Below are 27,219 nucleotides of genomic sequence, written 5' to 3'. Positions count from 1 at the left end.
AGCATGGGGACAATCCACCCCTAATATTAGTCGCAAATTGCCCCTCCTCCCCTGCCCCCATGCTTTGGCATATATGCTTTTTGGTGAAATCACCTCCTACAACGCTGGAGTCATGGCTTTACGAATAAATAAACCTGTGCTGCAGCTGAGTGTACCTGCTAAGCAAATGATGGATTAACAATAAAGTAACTTTACAATACAACAGTAAGACATACCATACCTGCAAAAAAAATTACAATAAAACACAGTATAAATAAAACATTACAATTCTAAAATACAGTAACACGAGAGAACAATATATATAGAACAATAGAGAGCGGACAATGAGATCAAACGTAAGAAAGAGAACAATAGCGGAAGAAAAATAAAACGATAACTCTTTTTGGCTTTTTTTTTTTTTTATTTTTTATTTTTATTTTTGCATTTTTATAAGCTGTAAACTAACTGTAAACATTCCAGATTAGGGTCTCTCAAAATGTGATGGCCATCTCATCTTTCGAGACCCTGTGTAAATGTGCACTAGGACTGCAATGCTGTACCCTATGCTAATACTCCACTAGTGTGGGGTAGCATTTGAAACGGTCACCAATGCTGAGACCAGGTTGGTCAGGACAGGAGGGACAATAAAAGTGTCTGTCACGCCTATATTTGCGTTTTCTGCAGACATGACCTCTTCTTTGGGTAGGGGTACCAGGGAACATATACAGAAAATGCCTCTCATGCAGCCGCCTCACTGCATTTTTGTTGGGAAGTTGGGCCACAGCACCAACTGGAAACAGAGCTGTGATGATCTCTTCCTGGCATTTTAGGAAGGATCCAGTTTGTCCTGAAGCTTTGTATAGCACAAAAGCATTCAGCAGAGCCAATTGGAATAAATATACAGGTGTTTTTTTTATACCAGCGTCTGGCCTTACGGGCAATCGGGTACGACGCCAACAACTGGTTCCACCCCTCCCATGTTAAGGTTGTATTTATGGACAGAGGGGTTTCTCCACAACACCAGTTGCCGTAGAAATTTGGACAGTTGTATCTACTTGAAGGGAGGACAGAATGAAAACCTTCCGTGTATCCCTCCACTTCACTGCTAACAAATTATTACATTTCAAGCAGGCTCTTCCCCCCCCCCCCCCTCCCCTCTAAGTCAGGATCCTACAAGTCCTTGAGGGAAGCCCTGGTGATTTAGATAGCATGGAGCCAAATGCGCCAATTCCACAATCAAAAAGGTGACTAAAAAGTGTCACTCTTGTGTAATAATTGTCCACGTACAAGTGATAGCCCTTTCCGAATAAGGGTGACACCAAGTTCCACACAATCTTACCAGCGCTCCCTATGTAGTCTGGGCAGTTCTCCGGCTCCACGTGACTATCCTTTCCCTCGTAAACCATAAAACTATATGTATAGCCTGTTGCCCTGTCACAGAGCTTATACAGCTTGACCCCATATCTGGCACGCTTGCTGGGAAGATACTGTTTGATAGACAAGCAGCCGGAAAACTTAATCGGGGACTCATTAATGCAGACAACGTGCTCGGGAAGCTTCAAACTGCTGGTTGAAGTGGTTTACGAGTGGCCGAATTTTATGGAGCCGATCGTTTTCATTGAAATGCATGAACCGCAAGATCTGCTCGTATTGTGTCCTGGTCATGGAGGCAGAGAACACGGCCATATGGTGAATTGGGTCAGTGGACCAATATGACCGCAACTCACTTTTCTTCACTACGCCCATGAGGAGAGATAGGGCCCAGGAAGGTCTTAAATTCGGAGACTGTAAGAGGTCTCCAATCTCTGGCAGGGGGCAACTGGGGATTCACGGTGATGAATTGACCTGCATACAAATTGCTTTGGTCCACAACAGATCTATAGAGATCTTCCTTGAAAAAAACTGTGAAAAAAATCAAGTGATGTAAAATCAACTGTTTCCACCTGAATTCCGGGTTGGCCAGTGAATGGGGGAAGTATGGGTGCTTCAGAAGTGGTGGGCTCCCAATTCAGATTGGCAAATGCAGCAGGAAGGGCACTATGGGCTCGACAGACCTTTGGGTCTTCTTGGTGGCTGCTGGACACTAGTTGTTCTAGCCACCTCTCCAACTTGTGATATACTGCAGTAACACTTATGGGATGCTCCATGTCACCAAGTGTTACTGCAGTGCTGGATGTACGACCAAGATGTACTATGCCGCTGGTGCTTGCCAGCTCACCATAAAAATGAGCGATACTAGTACTGGCTCTTTGCGCCATACAAGAGCCCTGCGGGTCTTGCACCTCAACAGCAGCAGAAGAATGGGGTCTGATATGCCTGACTTTGTCAGGGACTACTACTCCATTGTCCGAGCTATCAGTCAGGGTGCCGCTGCTGTCTACTGGTAAATATTCTGACCCTGAATCAAACACATGAGTGACTCTCTTCACTCTCATCTGCCAGGCTCATAAACGTGTAGGCCTCTTCACTAGTGTACCTTGGAATGCACATTTTGGCCTCTAAATTTACGGGTACACTAATGTGACTCACAGGAAAAGAGCACTTGACTGTCAGCGACTGTTTCAAATGCTACCAAAAAACTGTTGGCATTCGCAGGGATCAGGCCTGACTCTGTGAATGCTGCAGTTATGTGTTTTGTAAGTGACAGTGATCAATTGATACTGCACTTGGGTGGGCTGGGTGGAGGGGCTAAATGCAGGTGCTAGCAGGTATCTGGGCTGATCCCGCTAACACTGTTTTTTAGGAACCCTAAACTACTGGGGACACTAGTATAGACCTGATCAGATATTGATCCGTTCAGACACTATACTACTAAGGGAGGTGTATGGTGGGTGTTAGCGCTACTGGCACTAATCTGACACTGCCTGGGGCAACGCAGACCCTAACTGACGGTGAAACCTAACTGATATCACCTGCCGGGTGATCAGGGGGTTAAACCCTTTATTAGGTAGTATATGGCGGGTGCCCTGATGCTATAAAAAAAAAACAACTAACCAGCGTCACCTGGGATACTTATATGGTGATCACTGTGGACAGGGGGTGATCAAGGGATTAAACCTCTATTAAAGGGGGCCACTAGACCTATCTGAGGCCACTAGTAAGTACCCTAATGCTGATTAGTGTCACAAATGACACCAGTACAGTGATCAAAGAAAAATATGAACACTGCACTGGGTGACACAGTGACAGGGAGGGAAGGGGTTAATGGGGGTGGGGGCGATCGAGGGGTGAAATATGTGCCTATGTGTACTGTGTCAGTGTAGTGTTGGTGCAACTCACGTTTGGATGTCCTCTCTCCTCTCTGGAATGGAAAAGAATTCCAGAGAGGGAGATGACATCACTTCCCGTCTGTGTTTATGCTTACAAAGGAAGGGGAGGATTTCATTCATCAGAACCGATCAGCAGGCCCACTGGCCTGGAGACTGATCGGTCCTGAAGCGAATCCGATCGGTGCGGCCGCCTAGGGGGTGGGCGCTCATGCCTGACGTCAGGTAGCGTCGATTTGCCGAGCCAACCTGCCGCAGTAAAACTGGGATGGCTGGTCCGGAAGTGGTTGAAGAAGAACCGTAATCTGCTCACATAATTTGTAATAAAAAAATCTTTGCCATTCTGAAGCTTCCCTCCAACCAGATAAGAAACGGGAAGTAGCCTGTATAAGGTATTTACTGGCAGAAAAAAAAATGTTTTACTATCCAAAGTTAAAACAACAAGGGCAGAAGATTTAATAGGTGGAAAGTTGAAAAAAATTACTGAAGGTCCGCTTTAACCACTTCAATACAGGGCATTTATACACCCTTCCTACCCAGACCAATTTTTTTTTTTAGCTTTCAGCGCTCTCACACTTTGAATGCCAATTACTTAGTCATACTACACTGTACCCAAACAAACATGTTATCGTTTTTTTTCATACAAATAGAGCTTTCTTTTGGTGGTATTTAATCACCACTGGGTTTTTTTTTTTCGACATAAGTGAAAAAAGAGCGAAAATTTAGAAAAAGGAAAAAACCCTTTTTTCGTTTCTTTGATAGCATTTTGCAAATAAATAATTTTTGTTCATAAATTTGGGCCAAAATGTATACTGCTACATCTCCTTTAAAAATAACCCAAATTAGTGGATATTATTTAGTCTCTTTGAATGTTATAGTCTACAAGCTATGGGGCAAATCATTGAAAATTGATCACACCTGAAACACTGACGGCCTATCATTTCTTGAGGCCCGGAAATGTCAAGAAAGTACAAATACCCCCAAATGACCCCTTTTTGAAAAGTAGACCGTCCAAGGTATTTAGTAAGAGGCATGGTGAGTTTTTTTTTTTCTCACAATTCTTGGGAAAATTAAGAATTTTTTTTTTTTCCCACAAAATTGTCATAATTTATTTCTCACACCCAGCAATATGCATACTCGCAATACACCCCAAAATACATTCTGCTACTCATCCCAAGTATAGCATACCATGTGTGAGACTTTTACACAGCCTGGCCAAATAGAGAGGTCCAACATGCAGGGAGCACCATCAGGGATTCTAGGAGCATAAATTACACCTCTAATTTCATAATGACGCATTACATTTGTGAAGGCCCTGGAGTACCAGGGCAGTGGAATTGCCCACAAAGGGACCCTATTTTGGAAAGCAAACACCCCAGCGTCTATTCTATAAGGCGTAATTAGTCTTTTGAACAGTTCATTTTTTTTTTTTCCACACGTCTTCGGAAAACCTGAAAATAATTTTTTTTTTTTTTTTTTTTTTTTTACAGAATGCAACACATTCTGTAAATAAAGGAGGGGAGGGTGAATGACCAGATTCTCTCCTTCATTCACAGAACTTATTGAATTCTGTAAACACAAGGAGTTATTTAAATAGAGAAGAGGGCAGAAAGTGGAGGGCAGTCATCGGGACTTCTTCAGTGTATAGCATACTTGGAGAGGACTGGTCAGCACTACACTAACAAGCAATACATTACAGTATTGTTCTGAACATACATACCAGAAACAAGTGTTGAACTATACTTCATCTAAAACCAGTGGTGGCTGGTGGGGGGTGGCAGCGGGGGCAAACAAACAACCCCCCCCCCCCTCGGGCAGCACTAACACAACTGCCCCTAACCTCCCTCTCCCCTGCACGGCACTAACACCCCCAGCAAACCCCTACCCACTGTCCTTGCCCTGGATGCGGGCGGTGAGGGCAGTGGTTGGAGCTGATGCGGCCATCTTCCATCGCGGTTGCCCCTGTTCTTAAGCGTGGTGGGCTCAGTGAAACCTGCTCCGATGTCCTCTCCTGAAACAGCTTAAGCGGTTTGTCTCCTCTCTGCTCCCCCCGGCGCCCAATAGGATCACCTGACATTTTGACCAATCAGGAAACCGGTTTCATACCTGCTTCCCAATTGGCCGGGAGGAGGATCAGTGTTGCAATAGCGAATTTTCATTTGCTGTTGCAACACACCTGAATGAGCTCCAGTTGCATCCTCTGCGACCCAAGCCCACCCTATTTTGAAGCCTATTAGAGCCTCTGGCCCTAATCTGGTGCTTCAAAAAAAAAAAAACCTGGCCGCTGCAATTCATGCACCTGGTGCCCTTAAAGGGGCCTGACACATGAATAGGGGGCTGCGGCTATGGATAGATTCATGCTATGCATGAATTTATCCACTGCATATAGGGGGGTGGCACCTGAGCGCCCCTAATGGATGGGCCGCCACTGCATAACTAACACCCCATCCAACCCCTGTCCAGCGATCTCCATCCCCTGGGGATCCTGACAGCCTGAATTATTTGTTTGCAACCACTACAGATGTTTGCAAAAAGCCATTAACTGGTTAAACGCTTAATTGTCTCAATCTTCTTTCTCTGTACCTAATATGATGGAGTTTGTTCTAATTACAAACACAGAGTGGTTGTTTATGTCAGCGCAGTTGCCTGAAATGATGATTAATTGTAAAGACTGTAATGTGAATGGAGACGTGTCCCAGATTATTTCCTGGGGGGAACTAGTCTTTATAGTGGTATTTCATTTGCCATATGCTCGTTCTTCATGTGCAAGATCTGAATCTGAAAGCTTTTACTACTGCAGTTAAAAAAAAAAAAAAAAAAATGTTACTTGTAGTGCAGTGAATGTAATACATATTTTAATTAAAATTGGCTTTCCCTAGCATCCAGTCAGTTTCGGTGGACTTTTATTAAAAGTATGGGTTATATGCTGATAGCAAGAGATAAAACAATTTGTGATCTGGAATTGCAGAATAGGTTTAAATCACACTAATTAGCATATTCTCATATGCCATTTTGCACATCTATTAGTGGAAGCCGCTGTAAGCGAGATTGGCAAAAAGTGCATTTCTGCTGGTATAAGTTACACCAGGCATTTGCCTTAACCTCCCTGGCGGTATGATTCAGTCTGGAATTAGGTGCTGAAAGCGGTACAATTATTTTGCATGGAAATCTGGCGTTTTATTTTGTAGTCCTGTAATTCTTAGGAATAACGCTCTTAAATCTGTTCAAACCAGAGTCTAGCAGACATCTCGGGTATGATAAAGTTTATAATATAATAAAGAATAATAAAAAATATTCAATAATGTAATCAAATCCTAAAACACTGAAAAGGGACAAGTTTTGGTTGCTATGGACAATCTCCAAATTCCAGGCAGAAAAAACAGTATTTATAATATAAAAGTGCATGCAGGGCACTGCACAGACCACTAGGGACAAAGGGGGTGTGTATTTTTTAATACAGCACTGTAATCTGTAAGATTACAGTGCTGTGTGTGTTTTGTGTACTTTTACTTTTTTGAATTTGCCGCCGTTCTCTGCTCCCGTGCGCCGTAACGTCGCAGGGAACGGATCTCGGCGGCATTTGGCACTGTAAATCGAGCGGAGGACAGCTCGCTCACACAGCGCGGCGGACATCGCTGGATCCAGGGGACAAGGTAAGTAACTCTCCCTGTGTCCTCCCCTGCATCCAGCGATGTGATCCCGAGTCTGGCTCGGGGTTACCGCTCCTGTAATTAAAATCCGTACCCGAGCTTACCGCTAGGGGGGTTAAAGCCTGATTTGAGTCCAATTGGAATGTGAACGCTCCCTGCTGATTGGAGAGCTCTGGGTCTGACTCAACTGTGATTATGTTAGACCTCTGTAGAGAGACTACTGTTTCCAGAGCAGAGCGCAAAGGTCCTTCTCTACAATATGCTGGCAAGTAATAGGCTTTTCTTCCCAGCATGTGGTATCACTATAAATTTGTTTACACCTATCACTTTCCTATGAGACAAAGTACTACATATACTTTTTCCCATATATTTCTATATGCCCTGTAAGGCTAAATGTGATGTTGAACAGGGTGACCCTCCACTAGAAGCAATACCGCCTGATCACAACTAGCTAGAGATGGAGGCTGCTTTTTCAGCCATGCTAATTTCTGGCATGTGCCACATTTAAAGCGGCGTTCCAGCCACAAGTTTTTTTTTTTTTTTTTGTTGTTAGTCAGCAGCTACAAGGACACTTACCTGTCAGCCCCCTTAGGCCAATTCAGCCACTGGCTTGGGTGCAGGTGTTGCCATTACAACTAAGGGAAACTGGCAGTGGAGCCATCAGGCTTCACAGCCGGTTTCCTACTGCACACACGCAAGTCGTGTAGAGCTTTCTGAATGGCCACCCCTGCTTCTGGGACACACACAGGTCCCAGAATGAAATATATAAAACACACACACACACACACACACACACACACACGTCTTTAGTTTAAGACCACCTTGTAAAGTTAGGTGAATCTCCGCTTTAACTAAGCTGACAGACCTTTTGCAAGTATATCTGTGTCATCTATGCCAGTTTCTATTTCAAAGTGAAATGGAACCTGGTGCAGTTCTCACCCTTAATTATTTTAGGGAATACAGCAGCTTTCAATATATAGAAAACTAACAAAGCTTCCTGCCAGGTGTCACCTGTTGTATGAAATGTGAGCACTCGCATACCTGTCCCGGCTTGTGCAGTAATTTCACTACATGAGCAGAGCATGCAGGGCTTACACCATCTTCTCACCTCCCACTCTGAGGTAAGTGGTGGGCGGGGATGGCAGAGAGGTTGGAGCATGCAGCTTCAGCTCTAATGTTCTCTGTGCTGCCTGTCACAGACAAGGCAGAACAGAGAACTCCTCAGAGACAACAAAGGGGCTATTATTTTTATTATTAATAATTAGGAGCTGCATTTTTTTTTTTATTTAGAAGAGTGTGCTTCATCACTCTTTTTTTTTTTTTTTTTTTTTTTTTTTTTTTATTACTTCACTCAGGATGTGACAAGTTATGCAGCACTAGAGAAATGTTCAGCAGCTGGTAATCAATAACTTATCGCATTGTGCGGTTCATTTACAGTACTAAAGGCAAATAAATGGCAGAGTTTGCAAATGTAGTTACCCTGTTTTTCCTAGAAAATTTATTTGTGGTGAAACTTCACTTTGTAAAGAATACCCAATCGGGTGCAATAGGAAAAAAAAAACATATTTGCTTGCACATTAGTAAATGTGGTAAAGCTCTGCTGATTTCCATAAACTCTGGGGGGAAATTGGTGCAATTGCACTTGCAAAGTGCAGCGCCTGTTTGTCTTTAGTAACTCAACCTCATTGAGGTTGACTTACTTAAACTGGAGATTGCAAAATCAGGTGCAGCTCTGCATAGAAACCTTTTCAGTTTCGTTCTTTTTTTTTTATTTATTTATTTTTTTTTTTTGTCAAAGCCTAATTGAACAAGCTGAAGTTAGAAGATTGGCTACCATGCACAGCTGCATCAGATTGTTCACTATCCAGGTTTAGTAAATCCCATAGTATCTATATTCCAACAGGTTCAGATTAAGGGGTGATGTCTGGCCCCTAAAATGAGCTGGCTTTTGTAACAACTTTAGAATAAATTTCATTTTGGATTTGAGCATGTCAATTTCTGGCCTAAACTATACCTCCACAACTGTTCACATATATGCAAATCAGATGCGTTTTGAAATGCATCCGATCCGCATAACACGTGGACCAGATTGGCTTTCAAAGGAGCCGGTTCACATATATGTGGGCCGGTTGCGGCGCGAATGAAAAAGGGTCCTGTGCATTTTTAAGTCTGGTTCAGGTGCAATTTACATGTCAAATTATCACCTAAATTGCACCTAAACTGCTGACTGGAAACTACACCGGCTCTGAACCTAAACCGAGCCTCAGTGTGCAGAAGCTGCTTACCTATCATGGATGCTCCACAGTGAGATCATCAGTACATCGGTAATAACAAGATAAGTGTCAGTACTCAGTGTTATTTCAATGTTCCAATGCCATTAATACACCGTAAGACCTTTTTTAAATGACATCCTGATGAGTAGCCATGCATCGGCTTTACTTCTTCTTTTTTTTTTTTTTTTTTTTATTATTTGTATTGGGATTTTTTTAAAGTGTCAGTAGTTAACATTTTACAAAATAAAGGAAGATGGTACAATCACAATACTATTCAAAACGGGGGTTAGAAGGGTCCTGTGCATGAGAGCTTACAATTTAAAAAGGAGGGGCAATGATACCACAAGGTAATTACTTTGGCATGAATTGATGGAGAACATTAATGCTAAAAATGCATACATTTTTCTTCTTCTGATTGTCTTGTGTTATGTCTGTAAGGTTCTCAAAGGCTATCTGCTCTTTCCATTGATCAATTCTTTGGCTCCTGCACTTGGCTATATTTGCTTACCTCTGCCCTGTTACCATTTCACTCTTTCAATTATCTGATTATTGCACTTGTAGTCCAGATCAGCAGCAGAAAATACACGCTGATTATAGCCAGCATTAACGATTCTTCCATCTGAAAAATGGAATAATGAAAACTTTATTTATTTTTTTTTTTTTTTGCTAAAGCTGACCTCAAGGTATATGATCTTATTTGCATACTTAACCTAAGTATATCGCATACCTGGGGGACCATGGTGGAAGATGACAATCGCTGTAGTAGTCAGCACTACTACAGTGATGGCCACAATCTTCTGGATCCTTTGCAAGCGGCTGCCTTGCTGCCCACTGACCACAGGGGTTTGCTTACTCGGCGCTTCCACCATTCGCAGAACGCCTTTTATTTTTATTTTTTTTATGAATTCAAGGTATTTCCTGATTGAAAGAGGTGGAGAGAAGGGGCAGTGACTTCACAATCTCCACCTCATCGAATCAGAGAAGTTCTTGGGGTTGATTTACTAAAACTGGAGTGTGCAAAATCTAGTGCAGCTGTGCATTGTAACCATTCAGCTTTTAACTAGGCTTGGTTTACACTAGTGCGAATTGGATTCTGGTTTCACCCGCATCCAATTCACATGACAGGAGATTGTGACCAGTTCTCTATGGAGCCGGTTCACACCTCTTTTGGGCAGCTGCAGAGCGGCTTGCACAGGAGTCCTGTGCGTCTCCTGGTCGGTTTCAGGTCTGAATTTAGGCAAAAATTTGTCCCCGATTTGTCCCTGAAATGAAGAACAGGGACGCACTGGACCCCTGCTGTGAGCCGCATCCGTCCGCAGTGTGAACCCAGCCTTGAGCTTTGATTGGAAAAAAAAACCTGGAAGCTGATTGGCTTCTATGCAGAGCTGCACCAGATTTTGCACAGTCCAGTTTTAGTAAATCTCCCCGCTTGTATTCATTGAAAAATATACAGGGCGTTCTGTCAAGGGAGGTAGTGCTGAGCAAGTGACCCCCTATGGTTAGTATGCGCTGCAGTGGGGAAGCTTGTAGTTCTGCACAGCATACAAAAGATTGCTTCTGCGACTACTACAGTGATCGTCAGCTTCCGCAATGGTTTATCAGATATGAGAAGCTGTATGCATACATTATACCAAGCTGGACCAATGTAAGTATGCAATTAAGACCATACCTGGAGTTCAGCTTTACATATACCTAATAGTAGTTGGTCACATTGAATCAGACTTGTGTTGTGATGTTGAAGACATTTCCTAGCTTATTCAAGCCACTTCTTCAGTTCTAAAATATCCCAGCATACCCCGTACTGGGGTGTTTCCCAAAAGCTCATTAGAACTGAAGTATACTTGAAATGGTAAAAAAATATCTTCAATATTACAAAAGAAGCCCAGTTGTATGTGATTAATACCAGATATACCTTGGATAAATGAGAATGGTCCCAGACATACTTGTTACATATAGCAGGGGTGACATCTAGAGGGCAGCAAAGAAATTACAGCATTTCATATATAAATAATGAAAGTAGATGGCTCCTTTGCACATAATTTTCATACAGTGTGATGGCAAACAACATATCACATCCATAGTCACATAGTTAATCAGGAAAAAAGACACAAGTCCACACTTTTTTTATTTTTTTTTGGTTGAATTAACAAACCTATACCCACAGTTGATTCAGAGGAAGGCAAAACCCCCTAGCAAAGCATGATCCAATTTGCTACTGCAGGGTGGAAATAAAACCCTCCTTGATCCCCCGAGAGGCAATCACATTTTCCCTGGATTGACTTTACCTATAAATGTCAGTACCCAGTTATATTCTACATATTTAGGAAAGAATCCAGGACTTTTTTAACCACCCTATAAGCGGCACAGTGAATGGGCACCTTGGATTGTGGGCTCCTTGAGGGTAGGGACTGGTGTGAGTGTGTAATGTAAAGGGATAGGGACAATTGTAGACACTCTCAGGTTAAACTCGATGGACTGGTGTCTTTATTCAGCCTTACTGACTATGTAACTATATGTAACCCTGGCGGTATGATCTTTTCAGATTTTTGATGCTCATAGAGGTACAATGTTTTGCATGGAAATTTGGCGTTTTTATATTGTAAACCTGTAATTCTTAGGAATAACACACTTAAATCTGTCCAAACAAAAGTCTAATAGACATCCCGGGTATGATACAGTTTGAAACACAAAATCATAAATGATAATATAATAAATAACTATAAATAATTATAACAAAGAATATAATATTAATAAAAATTATTCAATAATGTAATCAAATCAAAAACACTGAAATGTGCCAAGTTGCAGAATTGTCGCTGTCATTACTTTCAGTGTTTGACAGATTTCCCCACAAATCACTATCGCTCAGTTCTGCAAGTGATTCTAAGTTATTATCGCTGTTTTCTAGCTGGTCTAAAACCGCTTTTGATGTAAAGGGATGGTTTTGGTTGCTATGGACAATCTCCAGTTTCCAGGCAGAAAGAACCGTATTTATAATATAAAAATGCATGCAGGGAACTGGATAAAGGGACAAAGGGGATGTGAAATCATTTGATACATTAATGTAATCTGTACGATTACAGTGTACTGTATATATTGTGTGTGTGTGTGTGTGTTTCACTTTTTGAATTTGGCGCTGTGCTTTGTCCCCGTGCGTCGCAAAGCTTGCAGGGAACGGAGTTCGGCGCTGTGATGAACCAAGCAGAGGACGGCTCGCACACACAGCGGGGGGACATCGCAGGATCCTAGGTTCAAGGTAAGTAATTGTACCTGGATCCTACCATGCGATCCCGAGTGTTGCTGGGGGTTACCGCTTTTGGTACTGAAAAAAACACTGAGCTACACTTGGGAATAGCGCCAGGGAGGTTAAAGCAATCTACTGAGCTTGCCAGGACCACCTCTGGAGGAAGTCTGTTCCACGTTTTCACAGCTCTTACTGTGAAGAAACCTTTCCGTATTTGGAGATGAAATATTTTTTCCTCCAGACGTAAAGCATGCCCTCTTGTCCTCTGTGAGGACCTTAGAGTGAATAACTCAACATTAAGTTCACTATATGGACCCCTTATATATTTGTACATGTTAATCATATCCCCCCTTAAAGTGGATGTAAACACGAAAATGTTTTTTTTTTTTTCAATGTCATAATGTAGAGTATAAGATTTCCTATCATTTGAGCCCAGTCTTGCCACAAAGAGTTAATCCAGCTCTGAGCAATCCTCTTTTATTGTTCAGTGAGATAAATCTTGACAAACACAGAAAAACATTGTCAAATCCTCCCCCTTGCTGTGAGTGACAGGTGATTTACATATCTCATGCACTAGCCTAAGAGACATGCATTATTTTTTCATTCCCTCCCACTCCTTTCTTCTGCTCTGTCAGGATTGGATGTTCCCCACCCCAACATAATTGGGCATTCTGAAGTCATGTGGTTACTTTCCTGTCTTTTCACTGGATGTTGGAGATCATAGCAGAAGTTCAGTGTAAGAAATACACAGGAAAAAATGCATATTGACAAGGGGAGTGTAGAGGTGGGCGGGGAGTCTACTGACATCATGACTCCACCCGCTGAGCTCCAGACAACAGACCCACCCACAGAATCTGCAGTTTTTCGGTTCTCATAACAGACAGAGGGGAGAAATTTGACAGGTAGGGATACATGCAGGAGGCTTGTATAGCCTTATAGATAACCCCTATGGCAGTAGTTTAGAAAGGATGACATTGGGTTTAAATCCACTTTAATCTCCTCTTCTCAAGAGGGAATAGATTCACTCTAATATTTCCTCATAGCTGAGCTGCTCCATGCCTCTTATCATTTTGGTTGCCTTTCTCTGCACTTTCTCCAGTTCCCAGATATTATTTCTGAGAACCGTTGCCCAAAACTGTAATGCATATTCCAGATGAGGTCTTACTAATGATTTGTACAAGGGCAAAATGATATCTCTTTCTCGAGTCCATACCTCTCAATACAAGAAAGGACTTTGCTCGCTTTGGAAACCACAGCTTGGCATAGCATGCTATTAAAGTGGTTGCAAACCCTTACAGACCACTTTGACCTACAGGTAAGCCTAGATTAAGGCTTACCTGTAGGTCCAAGAAATATCTCCTAAACCTACACGGTTTAGGAGATATTTGCAAATGACAGGCACCGCTGTCTACGGTGAATGCGCCATAGACAGCGGCGTGCAGGCACACAAAGCATGCCGCTGCTAACGGCAATCATGCCATTAGTGATGGCTCCCGCACGCATGCATTGGGGTGACGTCATTGCTGCTCTGGCCAGTCACAGTGCTGGAGCCGTGATACCCGGAAGTCACTCCAAGTATCATGGCGGCGTCGGAGGAGGATGACAAGGGTTGCTTCGGGGGCTTCCATCTCAGGTAAGTTATTCATACAAGCACCTTGTCCCCCTGTTGATGAGGACAAGGGCCTCTTCCCGACATCCCTGGCCGTTGGTTGTTGGGGTCTGCGGGCGTGGGGGCTCATCGGAATCTGGGAGCCCCTTTAATAAGGGGGCCTCCAGATCCCGGCCCCCCCACCCTATGTGAATGAGTATGGGGTACAATGTTTTTAAAGTAATTTATTAGGCAGCTCCAGGGGTCTTCTTCCGCACTCTCCGGTTCTTTGGGCCATCCGGTTCTTCTGCCGGCCATGAGAGCCCAGGACTCTTGAATATAGTATCATGCAAATGCTGACTTCAGGCTAAAAATCAGGAATTTGACCTGCCCCCTCCTGTAAAGCTAAGGTTAACATTTGTGCAATGTGGGAGTGCTAACAAAATCCCTGCAATGCAAAAAAAAAAACCTGTATCCCTTTTGAGGGTGCACAGCAGTGCCAATAAATTTTAATGGCACTGCTTAGCACCTGCAAAAGATGTGTTTTTTTTTTTTTTTTTTTTTGTGCCATTAAATTGTTAATGTGCACCAAAGCACATGGTAAAAAAGAATCATGCATTTTGGTGTCAGGCATTTTTTTTTTTTTTTTTTTTTTTTTTTTAAAAGGGATCATGCACTTCTTTTGTGCATGTTTTTTTAATTTTTTGCATAGGGAAGCCCATTGAAAGTAATGCCCAATGTCTCACCTGCTAAAGCCAATCAAGCACAGGACTGTGCTTGATTGGCTTTTTACCTGACATTTTAAAGAGGAAGTAAACCCTGATGAGTTTACTTCCTCTTTTATTCCCTGCAAAGGCAAAGCATAATGGACTACTATGCATCGCATAGTAGTCCATTATGTGTCACTTACCTGACACAGGAGCCAGCGATGTCACCGCTGTCCCCTGTAGTCCGGCGCATCCATGTTGTCGGTGGGGTCTCGCAGCTCCGCGATGACGTCACCCCCGCGCATGCGCACGGGAGCCGACACGCGCGGCAGCTCCGTTCTTGGAAATGCCGCGCTCAGTGCGCCTGTCAGTGTGCCTGTCTTCGGGCAAATATCTCCTAAACCGTATAGGTTTAGGAGATATTTCTTGGACCTACAGGTAAGCCTTAATCTAGGCTTACCTGTAGGTCAAAGTGTGTTGTAAGGGTTTACAACCACTTTAACTGGGATTTAAAGTGATGTTGCCACCAAAAAATACAAAATTGTTTAAAAATCTTAAAAAAAAAAAATTGGAAAAAAATAAATAACATTTACTCACCTCTAAATACCTGTTGCTAGGGGGTCCCTCGTAGTCTGCCTTCTTCCTTTCCTGGGCTGGTGACATCACTTCCCCTCACGCCGCACAGTCACCTGGAACCTGTCACATGTCCCAGGTGACTGTGTGGCGTATCACGGTGCCCTGCGCCGCTCGCGCATGCTCAGTGGGTGCCCGGCTGTGAAGCCACAGCCGGGTGCCCACAGTATGAATGACGGCGCCGCGAGCGGAGTGGGGAACGAGGGGGGGGGCTTCGTTCCCCCGCGTCGCTGGACCCTGGGACAGGTAAGTGTCCTATTTTATTAAGTCAGCAGCTGCAGTATCTGTAGCTGCTGACTGTTAAATTTTTTTTTTTTTTTTTTTTTAGGGGGCACCGCACTTTAAGCTGGCCATACACTTAGATTATGTGCAGATTTTCTATGGTTAGATGGAAAAAGTGCAACAGATTTCTCCATGTATGCTGAACTGTGTGGATGGAGGAATCTCCCACTGGACCAAGCTTCAGTATCTTGCTAGTCGGCCCTGCTGGCTCTCAACCTAAGCCAGGGATATGCAATTAGCGGACCTCCAGCTGTTGCAGAACTACAAATCATAAGAGGCATAGCAAGACTCTGACAGCCACAAGCATGACACCCAGAGGCAGAGGCATGATGGAACTTATAGTTTTGCAACAGCTGGAGGTCCACTAATTGCAGATCCCTGAACTAAACAATGCCTGCACCCAATCAGAATGTTCAGGTATTGTGGGAGCCAGCAGGGCTGACTAGCAAGATATGGAAGCTTGGGCCAGTGGGAGATTCTTCCATCCACACAGTTCAGCGTAGATGGAGGAATCTGTTCCACTTTTTCCATCTGACCATAGACAATCTGCAGGTAATCTATAGGTGTATGGCCAGTCTTAGACATCTAAACCCAGAGATGCTAAAAACTGAGCGCCTATGGGTTCTTTGATCGGAGAATGTTCCCTGATCTACACCCACTCATCGTTCTGATGCCATTTACTGCAGTCACAGTCCCTTAAATGTTTTAATCCTTTGTTCACCAAGAAATTTATAAAAGTTTTTCATCGCTATATCTATTAACTATTATTCATTTAACATCATTAAAATTGTGGTATCCTTAAGCACTCACAATCTGACGTTGCCAACAGCTGGGCAAAAATCTATTTTAACTAAAGCCAGTCTCATTGAAGCCGACCTGGCATTACCATTCATAAATAAAAACAATTAATAGGACTTATGACAGCAATATCACATTCTGTTTGTATTGCCTTGATCAAAAACTTTCTGTTCTTGATGTACCTTGTGTTATCCATAGCTGGCTATACACTGGATTGTGTTCAAAAAGCTTCATTTTTTAGAAATTTTGTTTGGTTCTCTAATGGTTAGTGTGGTCAGACAGACGTGGTTTTCACAAGAACATTCGAAGCAGCAGGATAGAAAGCTTTTTCAAATTAACAAAATTCGAACAGTGTATGTGGTTTTCGTTTGGGGAAAATAGTACATATTGTAATGCGCATGTTCTTGGCACAATAGAAAACCTGTTTAACCAGTTGCTGACCGCCCTATAGCAGTTTTACTGCTACAGGGCGGCTGCGCTGTGCAGGATCATGTATATAAGTAAACAATAAGGAAGGGCATGGATTCTGTGTCTCTGCAAAGCAGGGACAAGGGATCCATGCATTCCCCTAGTAAAAGCACCTACCACACTATTATTATTATGCAGGATTTATATAGCGCCAGCCGTTGACGCAGCTCTTTACAATATAAAAGGAGACAATACAGTTACAATACAATAAAATACAGGAGGATTAAGAGAGCCCTGCTCAGAAGAGCTTACAGTCTAATAGGATGGGGCAGGTGGTACAAAACGTTGTAACTGTGGGGAATGAGCTGATGGAAGTGGTAGAAGATTAGTTGGAGACGTGATAGGCTTTCCTGAAGAGAGGAGTTTTCAGGGATCATCTGAAGGTAGCAAGGAGTAGGGGATAGCCGGACAGGTGGCGGTAGCGAGTTCCAGACGATGGGAGAGGCTCTGGAGTAATCCTGGAGATGAGCATGGGAGGAGGAGACAAGAGAGCTTGAGAGTAAGAGGTCTTGAGAAGAGGAGAGTACAATTTAGGTGATATTTGGAGACTAGATTGGTGATGTAGTTCGGGGCAGAGTTGTGAATGGCTTTGTATGTTGTGGTTAGTATTTTGAATTTAATTTGCTGGTGACTGGGAGCCAGGGTAGGGATTGGAGGAGAGGGTTGGCAGACACTGAGCGGTTGGTAAGGTGGGTAAGTCTGGCAGCAGCATTCATGATAGACTGAAGAGGGGATAGCCTATGGAGAGGCAGGCCAGTGAGAAGGGAGTTGCAATAGTGAAGGCTACACTATGCTAAAACACTGGCTAGGCACACAGTTAACCCTTTGATCGCCCCAGATGTTAACCCCTTCTCAGCCAGTGTCATTATTACAGGGACGGTGCACGTTTTTAGTGTATTGTGTCAATGGTCCCCAACAAAGTGTCAAAAATATCAGCATCCAATTTGTCCAATGAAATATCGCAGTCCTGTATAGCGGTGCTATAAGTCACTGATCACTGCCATCACTAGTAATAAAAATAAATACAGAAATAAAAGTTCCATAAATATATCCCATAGTTTGTAGACACTATAACTTTTGCCCAACCCAATCAATATACGCTTATTGGGATTTTTATTTATTTATTTTTTTACCAAAAATATTTAACAGAATACATATATGCCTAAATGGATGAAGAAATTCGATTTTTTTTTTAAACATTATTTTATTGGATATGTTTTATAGCAGAAGGTAAAGTTGTTTTTTTTTTTTTTAATTGTCAAAGGCACTTTTGTGTAGTCCACTGTGTAAAATTGATGGCGCTATACAAGTACCTGTAATATATAAATCAAAATAATGTAACCTTTTGGGGAGGTGGATAAATAGCAAGGAGCTGCATCTTTTACAATTAAATTCCTTTCAAATCCTATCTGGTAGAGACAGTGAGCAAAGAGGGTCATAAAAGTACACTATTGTTCAGTATTGCTCAACAGGAAGCAAAGTCTGTATATGGTAAGGCAATTTTTACATAGTTACTGTGTTCCCTTGTTCCCGCATGGACCAATTGAACCATGTATATTCTATACTTGTGGAATCTCCCTGGAAGCTGACAAATTACCGTAACAGACACCAAAACTACAATGCTCTCCATTATCTTCCGGGTCCCATACTTGGCAGCGGCCCAGCTGCTTATTGAGCACAGAACGTTGCTGGCCTGGCAGAGATGGCATTCACAGAACACTTTACATTTTCTCAATGAATGCAAAGTGTTCTTTGATTGGATGAGATGGAAATTGTGATGTCACCACCCAGCTACCTCATCTAATCAGAGAGCACTTTGCATACATTGAGAAAATTCAAAGTGTTCCCTCAATGGGGACTGTATTGAGCGGGCAACTTCTGGTGTTCACAATGCAGGAGGCCAGCTGCTCTGCACAGGACATGGAAGCTAGTGGGAAATCACTGTAGAGGTCTCTACTACAGTCATGGAAGCTTTAGGGGGAACCCATGGGTATGGTCCAAGCTGGACAAACTACCTAAAAATGTTCATGCCAAAACGTCGGCTTTAAGAAAATTATTTACAGGACAGCTATTGCAGTTTAAGGTATTGGATTGATCTATAGGGCTGAAATGGTCCTATTTCGACAATTCATGGATTGTTTTAAGTTATATATTATTTTCTTTCAGACATATATCTCTAACTCTTCCTGCAACATTCAAAGGTAGAAATAACACTCGGCCAGACTTTGAAAACCAGCAGTCTAATCTGTACGCTATCTCAGGTGAGTTCATCACTGATCTGCCATCAATTTTAATGCTTTAAAGTTCTTCGGAGTGATTATTTAAATTGATTTCTTTGGCTCTTCTCCATCTTTATGACCCATGTATTTTCTGAATATCACCTGTAATAATAAGGCCTCATGTACAAGGACTGTCAAAGGCTGACAATATGCTCTAGTGTAAAAATCCCAGTACTTTCCCTTCACTGGGTGGTGCTTACAGTTGACCATAGAAGTAAATAGCAGTAGGCACCTAAACATCTACGTTTATATGCATCATCTGTGTGTACCCAGCTATGGACATGTAGAGCCATTAACATCAATGGCTGTCTGTATGCACCATCACCATCTACATCTCCCAGGTGCTTTTACTACAGAAAGGCATAGATCAGTGTCCCCGCTTTGCAGGCACACAGGATCAATGCCTTTCCTACTAACAGAACAGCGATCTCCCTTGTTTATATAGGCAAATTGCTGTTCTGCCTGTGTACTGAACAATTGGTGGGTGCTGGTGGACATCATGTCCACTGTACCCGCCGCTGGGCCCCCGCTGTGGTCACAGTAGAGTGGGTCACCAGCAGCGCGCGTGTGCACCCCAGACCCGGAAGTGTCAGATCACATAGTACATGATCTGGTGCAAAAGGCTGCCCTGCCATAGTATATCTACCTGGGTGGTCGTGAAGTGGTTAAAGCCTTAGCCCCCTGACAAGCTGTTTTGTCTGAGAGACACATGCTCTCTCCATCTGCCTTCTGCCTGGGAGTTCTGCAACAATGCCCTGCAATCCACATGGTCAGTGTTTCCCCTCCCAGCAAGGTAGCAGTACTTAGTACTGTGTAAAATAACAGCCTCCCCAGACCAGTTCTCTGCCCTGTGCACTCCCTCACTCCCATTTATTTTCCCAACCCCACTACATGCTATTATATTTTTACTCCAGGAGTATATAATGAGTTTGGAAACTCTAGAGAAATGTTTAACCACTTGCCGACCGCCGCACGACGATGTACGTCGACAGAATGGCACGGGCAGGCATAAGGGCTTACATGTACGTCCTTGCCTGCCCGCGGGTCGGGGGCCCGATCGGGCCCCCGCCCGGTGCCTGTGGCGGTCGGTATTTGTTCGGGAGCGATCCCGGACGAGGGGACGGCCATTCATTCATGGCCACCCCCTCGCGATCGCTCCCGACGAATGAAAATGTCCGGTGACATCACTTCCTCTCCTGTAATGTAAACACAGGAGAGGAAGTGATGTAATCTCTCCTCCGTGTCGGTATTTTTCGTTCCGGCACCGAGGAGAGAGCATCGGTGAGTTGCACAAGCACTACACTACACAGTAGAACATGCCAGGCACACTCTCACCCCCCCTTTACCCCCCGATCACCCCCCAATTACCCCTGCCCCCCCCAGTCACAGTGACACCAATTGCTTTTTTTTTTTTTTTTTTTTTTTTTTTTTTTTTGCATTGGTGTCATTTGTGACTGTAATAACTGTTAGGGCAGTTAGGGTTAGCCCCCTTTAGTTCTAATGTGCCCCCCTAACCCCCCCAATAAAGGTTTAACCCCGTGATCACCCCCCCTCGCCAGTGTCACTAAGGCTGGGTTCACATTGCAGCGGTTTATGAGAACGAATGTGATTCGCACCGCACTGCAGTGCAAATCACATCCGATCTCTGTGCGATTCGAGTTCAGCCATACAGATAGTATGGCTGAATTCGTGTCGCACCCGCCGCAAACTCGCACGGGACCCTTTTTTTGGTCCGCAGCAGAATCGGATCGCATGGGTGTTCACACCATGCGATCCGAGTTTGCAGATCGCACTGCGATATGCGAACTGATCTGGGGGTGTCATTAACATTTCACTGACACTCCCAGCAGTTCGCATAGGGCAGTGTGAACTGCCGCCGGGAGGCATGTGATGCGGGAACCCGCCGTGCATTCGTGGCGTTCCCACATCGCTCCAGTGTGAACCCAGCCTAATAAGCGATCGTTTTTCTGATCACTGTATTAGTGTCACAGGTGACGCTAGTTAGGCAGGTAGGTATTTAGGTTCGCCGCAGCTTTTTATAGCGCCAGGGACCCCCATATACTACCACATAAAGCCCCCTGATTGCCCCCTAGTTAACCCTTTCACCAGTGATCACCATATAACTGTTACAGGTGACGCTGGTTGGTTAGTTATTTTTTTTATAGTTTCAGGGCACCCGCCATTTATTACCTAGTCTCACTAGTGTACCCCTAAATTTAGGGGTGTCTACTTTCCAAAATGGGGTCATTTGGGGGGGGTTTGTGCCATCTTGGCATTTTATGGCCTTCAAAACTGTAACGCCCTTAGAAAGCCTGAAGGCGGTGCTTGGTTTTCGGGGCCCCGTACGCGGCTAGGCTCCCAAAAAGTCCCACATATGTGGTATCCCCGTACTCAGGAGAAGCAGCAGAATTTATTTTGGGGTGTCATTTCACATATGCCCATGGCATGCGTGAGCAATATATCATTTAGTGACAACTTTGTGAAAAAAAAAAAAAGTTTGTAATTTTCCCGCAACTTGTGGCAAAATATAAAATATTCCATGGACTCAACATGCCTCTCAGCAAATAGCTTGGGGTGTCTACTTTCTAAAATGGGGTCATTTGTGGGGGTTTTGTGCCATCTTGGCATTTTATGGCCTTCAAAACTGTAATAGGTAGTGAGGAGTGAAGTCAAATATTTACGCCCTTAGAAAACCTGAAGGCGGTGCTTGGTTTTCGGGGCCCCGTACCTGGCTAGGCTCCCAAAAAGTCCCACATATGTGGTATCCCCGTACTCAGGAGAAGCAGCAGAATTTATTTTGGGGTGTCATTTCACATATGCCCATAGCATGTGTGAGCAATATATCATTTAGTGACAACTTTGTGAAAAAAAAAAAAAAATTTTTTTTTGTCATTATTCAATCGCTTGAGGCAAAAAAATAAAATATTCAATGGGCTCAACATGCCACTTATCAATTTCCTTAGGGTGTCTACTTTCCAAAATGGGGTCATTTGGGGGGGTTTTGTACTGCCCTGCCATTTTAGCACCTCAAGAAATGAGATAGGCAGTCGTAAACTAAAAGCTGCGTAAATTCCAGAAAACGTACCTTAGTTTGTAGATGTGACAACTTTTGCGCAAACCAATAAATATACAATTATTGACTTTTTTTTTACCAAAGACATGTGGCTGAATACATTTTGGCCTAAATGTATGACTAAAATTGAGTTTATTGGATTTTTCTAATAACAAAAAGTAGAAAATATCATTTTTTTTCAAAATTTGCGGTCTTTTTACGTTTATATCGCAAAAAATAAAAATCGCAGAGGCAATCAAATACCATCAAAAGAAAGCTCTATTTGTGGGAAGAAAAGGACGCAAATTTTGTTTGGGTACAACATTGCATGACCGCGCAATTACCAGTTAAAGCAGCGCAGTGCCAAATTGTAAAAAGACCTCTGGTCATTTACCAGCAAAATGGTCCGGTCTGAAGGTGGTTAAAGTGTAGTAGCAGCCTGGGTGAAAAAAAAAGGAAGTCCGCAGCTACAAATACTGTAGCTGCTGACTTTTAATATAAGGACACTTACCTGTCCAGGGAGCCCACGGTGTTGGCACCCAAAGCCAACACATGCATCAGCTCCGGGTGCAGGCGCCAGCATGCTTACTAAGGGAAACGTAGGTGAAGAATTGTGTATATATATTTTTTCCCAACCCGACTATATTTAGGTTGAAAAAGACACCAGTCCATCCAGTTCAACCAAAAAAAAAATGTAATGTAACTAAGCCCATTAGATTTTAGTTGACTAAAATATACTGGAGATTTTAGCCGACTAAATTAGCATTTTAGTCAAGACTGACTAAAACTAAATTGAAGTTTAATGTCAAAATGAACACTGCTGTGTGCATGAGGCCTAATCCTTAAAAAATAAAAAATAGTGCTTGCTTGCACATGATTGGATAATGGAAGTCAGCAGAGCTTCACCTTATTCACCATGCTAAGGGAAAATTCCCTTGCAACATGTCAAGCCTTCAAATTGTGCATGAAATGGTTATAAAACGACTATACCCAAAAATGTCCATTCATTATAGAGGCTTTAAAGATGTAATTCAGGTGTTTACATAGTTACATTGGTCCAGAAATAGGAACCCCCCAATGTAATGAAGTTTAACAGCAGTTACTGTACCTACATTCCTTTTAGAATTTTATTGACACTACTATCTCCATTCCATTTAGCCAAAAGATTACAAGCCTGTCACCAAGCCCTCTTAGGAGCAAGACCTAAAATAAATGCTGGGGTCTTATGCTTGATGTTATACATTATTATTCTACTGTGTGTTGGAGGTGTGTTTGCTGTAGACCTCACACTATACTTGTGCGATCTACCTTGTGCCACTTTGGACTTCCATCTTTGTGTATCTTGCTATTAGTTTATGTCTCTCAGTTCCAACCATATGTTAATTCTGATTACTCCAGTAAAAACCCTATTTATTACAGAAAAAAAAGGGGGGGGGGGGGTTATGATTAATGGTAGGTGCCCCTGTATACAGACTGTCACCAACTGTCATGCCGAATAATGTTACTGAGTGCGGTCTGACACCAACTGTCATACTGACTAATGTCCTTGTATGTAATCTGTCACCAATTGTTCTATCAACTAATGTTACTATATATCATGTGTATTCTGTCACTAACTGCAATACTGACTAAGGCAATTGTAGAAAAGGTACACGCAATCTGCAACCAACCATCATAATGTTTGTCACTTTATAAAATTTGTGAACCTAGTCATATATAGTCAGACCAACCGATATAACTGTTCTAATGCAGACTGGGCTGTATACGACTATAGTGTGTGTGTGTGTGTGTGTATATGTGTGTGTATATGTGTATATATATATATATATATATATATATATATATATATATATATATATATATATATATATATATAATATTTAATTACACACACTATATTACCAAAAGTATGGGTACACCAGCATTTACACCTTAATGGCATCTCAGTCCGTAGGGTTCAATATTGAGTTGGCCCACCCTGTACAGCTATAACATCTTCAACTCTTCTGGGAAGGCTGTCCACAAGGTTTAGGAGTGTGTCTATGGAAATGTTTGATCATTCTTCCAGAAGCGCATTTGTGAGGTCAGGCACTGATGTGGAGGAGAATGCCCGGCTTGCAGTCTCCGCTCTAATTCACACCAAAGGTGTTCTATCAGGTTGGAGTCAGGATTCTCTGCAGGCCAGTCAAGTTCCCCCACCTAAAAACTCGCTCATCCATGTCTTTATGGACCTTGTTTGTGCACTGGTGAGCAGTCGTGTTGGAACAGGAAGGGGCTCCCATAAATATGGGAGCATGAAATTGTATAAAATGTAACTGGAACTAAGGGGCCAGTGCACAAAGCAAGGTCCATAAAGACATGGATGAGTGAGTTTGTGGTGGAGGAACTTGACTGGCCTGCACAGTCTCCTGATCTCAACCAATAGAACACCTTTGGGATGAATTGGAGTGTAGACTGCGAGCCAGGCCTTCTTGTTCACATCAGTGCCTGACCTCACAAATGCACTTTTGGAAGAATGGTCAAACATTCCCATAGACACACTCCTAAACCTTGTGCACAGCCTTCCCAGAAGAGTTACATTTGTTATAGCTGCACAGAGTGGGCCAGCTCAATATTGAACCCTATGGACTAAGACTGGTATGCCATTAAAAAGTTCATGTGTGTAAAGGTAGGCGTTCCAATACCTGGGGCGGCTTTGACTTTTGGGCTTACCGGTTACCTCCGCTTGGCTTGTATTTCCACGTCTTGGGGTTCCCAGGGTTAGTACCCAACAACTTTGGATGCTGATACCATAAAAGTCCTTTAGAAAGGTTTTTATTTGCAGGGGTAACATCCAACAGACACAGTCTCGTATGGGAACAGAGGGCAAGGGTGAAGAAACTCTGGCACCTTGAACTGCTAATCACCAGAAGGTCTCTAATACAGCCCAGAGAGTAGCCATTCGCAGCTGGGCGCTTCAAGGATGAACAAATCTCTAGCCAGAGATTATGGCAGTCGGCGCTTTGATCCGGAACTTACAAAGTCTCTGACCTTGAATAAAGCTTGCAACCGAAAGAGAACAGGAACCTTCCCACAGTACCTGGAACGTTCTCCGTCTCCTTGGCAGTACTGGAAAAGCGTGGATTCGTTAGTGTCCTTGACAACCCAGCAACCAGGCACTTCTTGGGATGCCAGCTTGTTGGCCCTCCTCCGAAGAGTCCTCCCTGGTAGCTTACACGAGCTGCTGTGCCCCTCCAAGTTGAGAGCAAACCCGGACGCCTTGAATCCTCCTTCAGTTACTGTGCCTCGGACCAGCCGGTTCCTGAGACTCGGGAACAGATGGATCCTCACCCCAGACCATGTGGGTCTAATGGGGCTAGTCAAAAAGACCATGTTGCGGGGCGGTACACGCTCCCGTGACCAAGACCCCTCGCGGGGCTACCCCGGTCCAGATCCAGGAACAGGCAGCTATGGCCTCACAAACATACCCTGAACAGGTGACTTCAACATCTTAAGTACCCTTCCCCAGACTCCTCGGCGGGGGCCAGACGCACCCACTGATTGGCTCCGGGGAACGCTGATACCAACCGTGTCCAACCAGGCCTGGTTCTGGGCCTGTCATTTGCACCTAACTGTACACATGACCAGGCAGAACTCTAATACAGCCCAGCCAAACTGATGCCAAAGTTAAACCTGCACAATCAACCCTCAGAACCCCTTTACTGTTTTGAGGAAAAAACTAAATTTGTATATAGCAGACACCTTGTCCAAAGTGTCACCGCTACATATATTTATATTACACACACACACGCATACACATGCACACTATGACAAATGCAATATATAATCTGTCATCATAGCAACTAATGTCACACTTTATAATCTTACAACCAACTAATGTCGTCATCATTAAAAAACTGTCACACATTCCCTGTCTAATGTCACTGTATATAGTTTGTACATGATCTGTCATCACCCATCAGGAAAAAAATAGCCAATGTATATAGTCTGTCATCCAGTGTCATACTATAAGTAATATGCCACCAATTGATTTGCTGACTAATATAACTGTATATACTATATTATATAATCTGTCAGACTCTCTTTGTATAGTATGTCTCTCATAGACATTCACCCATTATATATGCAGTCACCGATTCCCACGTCATTATACATCTGTCACTATCACACCCACTGATGTCACTGTATATAATCTGTTTGGGACTCACAGGGGAATGGCAAACCTTTAATCCAAGTATTAGAAGAACTTCACTGCCTCCCCCTTGGTTCCCCCTCCTCAACTTTTATCCAGGGTTGTCCCCAATTCCTGTAAATTGGGTCCAGAGATGACCTGCTAGTATATGCCAATTCCACACGACTTGTCTTGTTGTTCCATTTTTTTTGTTTCTGGCATAGCCTGAAAAGATAATTTTCTCCCTAGTTAGGCTGGGAAAAAATCTTTCTCCTGCAAAGTTTTTATATGGGACACTTCTCTAAATGCGTTCTTGGACAAGAGGCGGGCCAAATTTATCTGCATCATTTCTTTTCACTGCAAGAGTTGCTGCATTAGCAATTTTCTCCAGCCCCTCCTTCATACCAATGTTTTCCAGCTGCTTAAGATTAGAACCTGGTTGAAAGATGCAGCTATAGCTGTAGTACCTTGTCTATGGTAATGTTCCTCAGACCTCCCTGCTTGGTCACCATTCCTCACTTACTTTAAACTCAGACTGTCATGGACACACCTTCTGCTTTTTCCTAAAAAAGTGGAGATGTTTTTACAAGTACTCTTGGCCCTTCAAAGACCCACTTTGCACCAACAGTGTCATCACCCTCCTCAGAACACTCTGTATACAGGTGCACCTGGTTTTTAGGTACGCCTTATTTTGGAAGGGTTCCTGGCTAAAATACTCATCAGGTTCTCAGACATATGTCTGGGGCTCTTGTAAGGGGCCCCCCTCCTACCCCCCGCTCTCTGCTTTCTCTGTCTCAGTGCAGATGGAGCCCTTAGACCCCTTTCACAC

The 27,219-nt window shown here is 43.3% G+C and overlaps 1 protein-coding gene across 8 annotated transcripts in view; it reads left to right on the top strand.

Moving 5' to 3' along the window:
- MVB12B (multivesicular body subunit 12B) overlaps positions 1-27,219 on the top strand; it is a 270,594-nt gene that overhangs the window by 160,369 nt on the left and 83,006 nt on the right. For all 8 annotated transcript variants that reach the window (XM_077478994.1, XM_077478988.1, XM_077478989.1 and 5 more), the window contains one exon: positions 19,055-19,149. In XM_077478994.1, the coding sequence (XP_077335120.1) occupies positions 19,055-19,149 (95 nt within the window). The remainder of the gene's footprint in view (positions 1-19,054; positions 19,150-27,219) is intronic.

This window comes from Lithobates pipiens, unplaced genomic scaffold, assembly GCF_037356315.1.
Source record: "Lithobates pipiens isolate NorthernLeopardFrog02 unplaced genomic scaffold, aLitPip1_a1.2 Scaffold_1, whole genome shotgun sequence".
NCBI lineage: Eukaryota > Metazoa > Chordata > Amphibia > Anura > Ranidae > Lithobates > Lithobates pipiens.
Note: the sequence above shows the minus strand (reverse complement) of the source record. Positions and strands in the feature narration are given on the sequence as shown.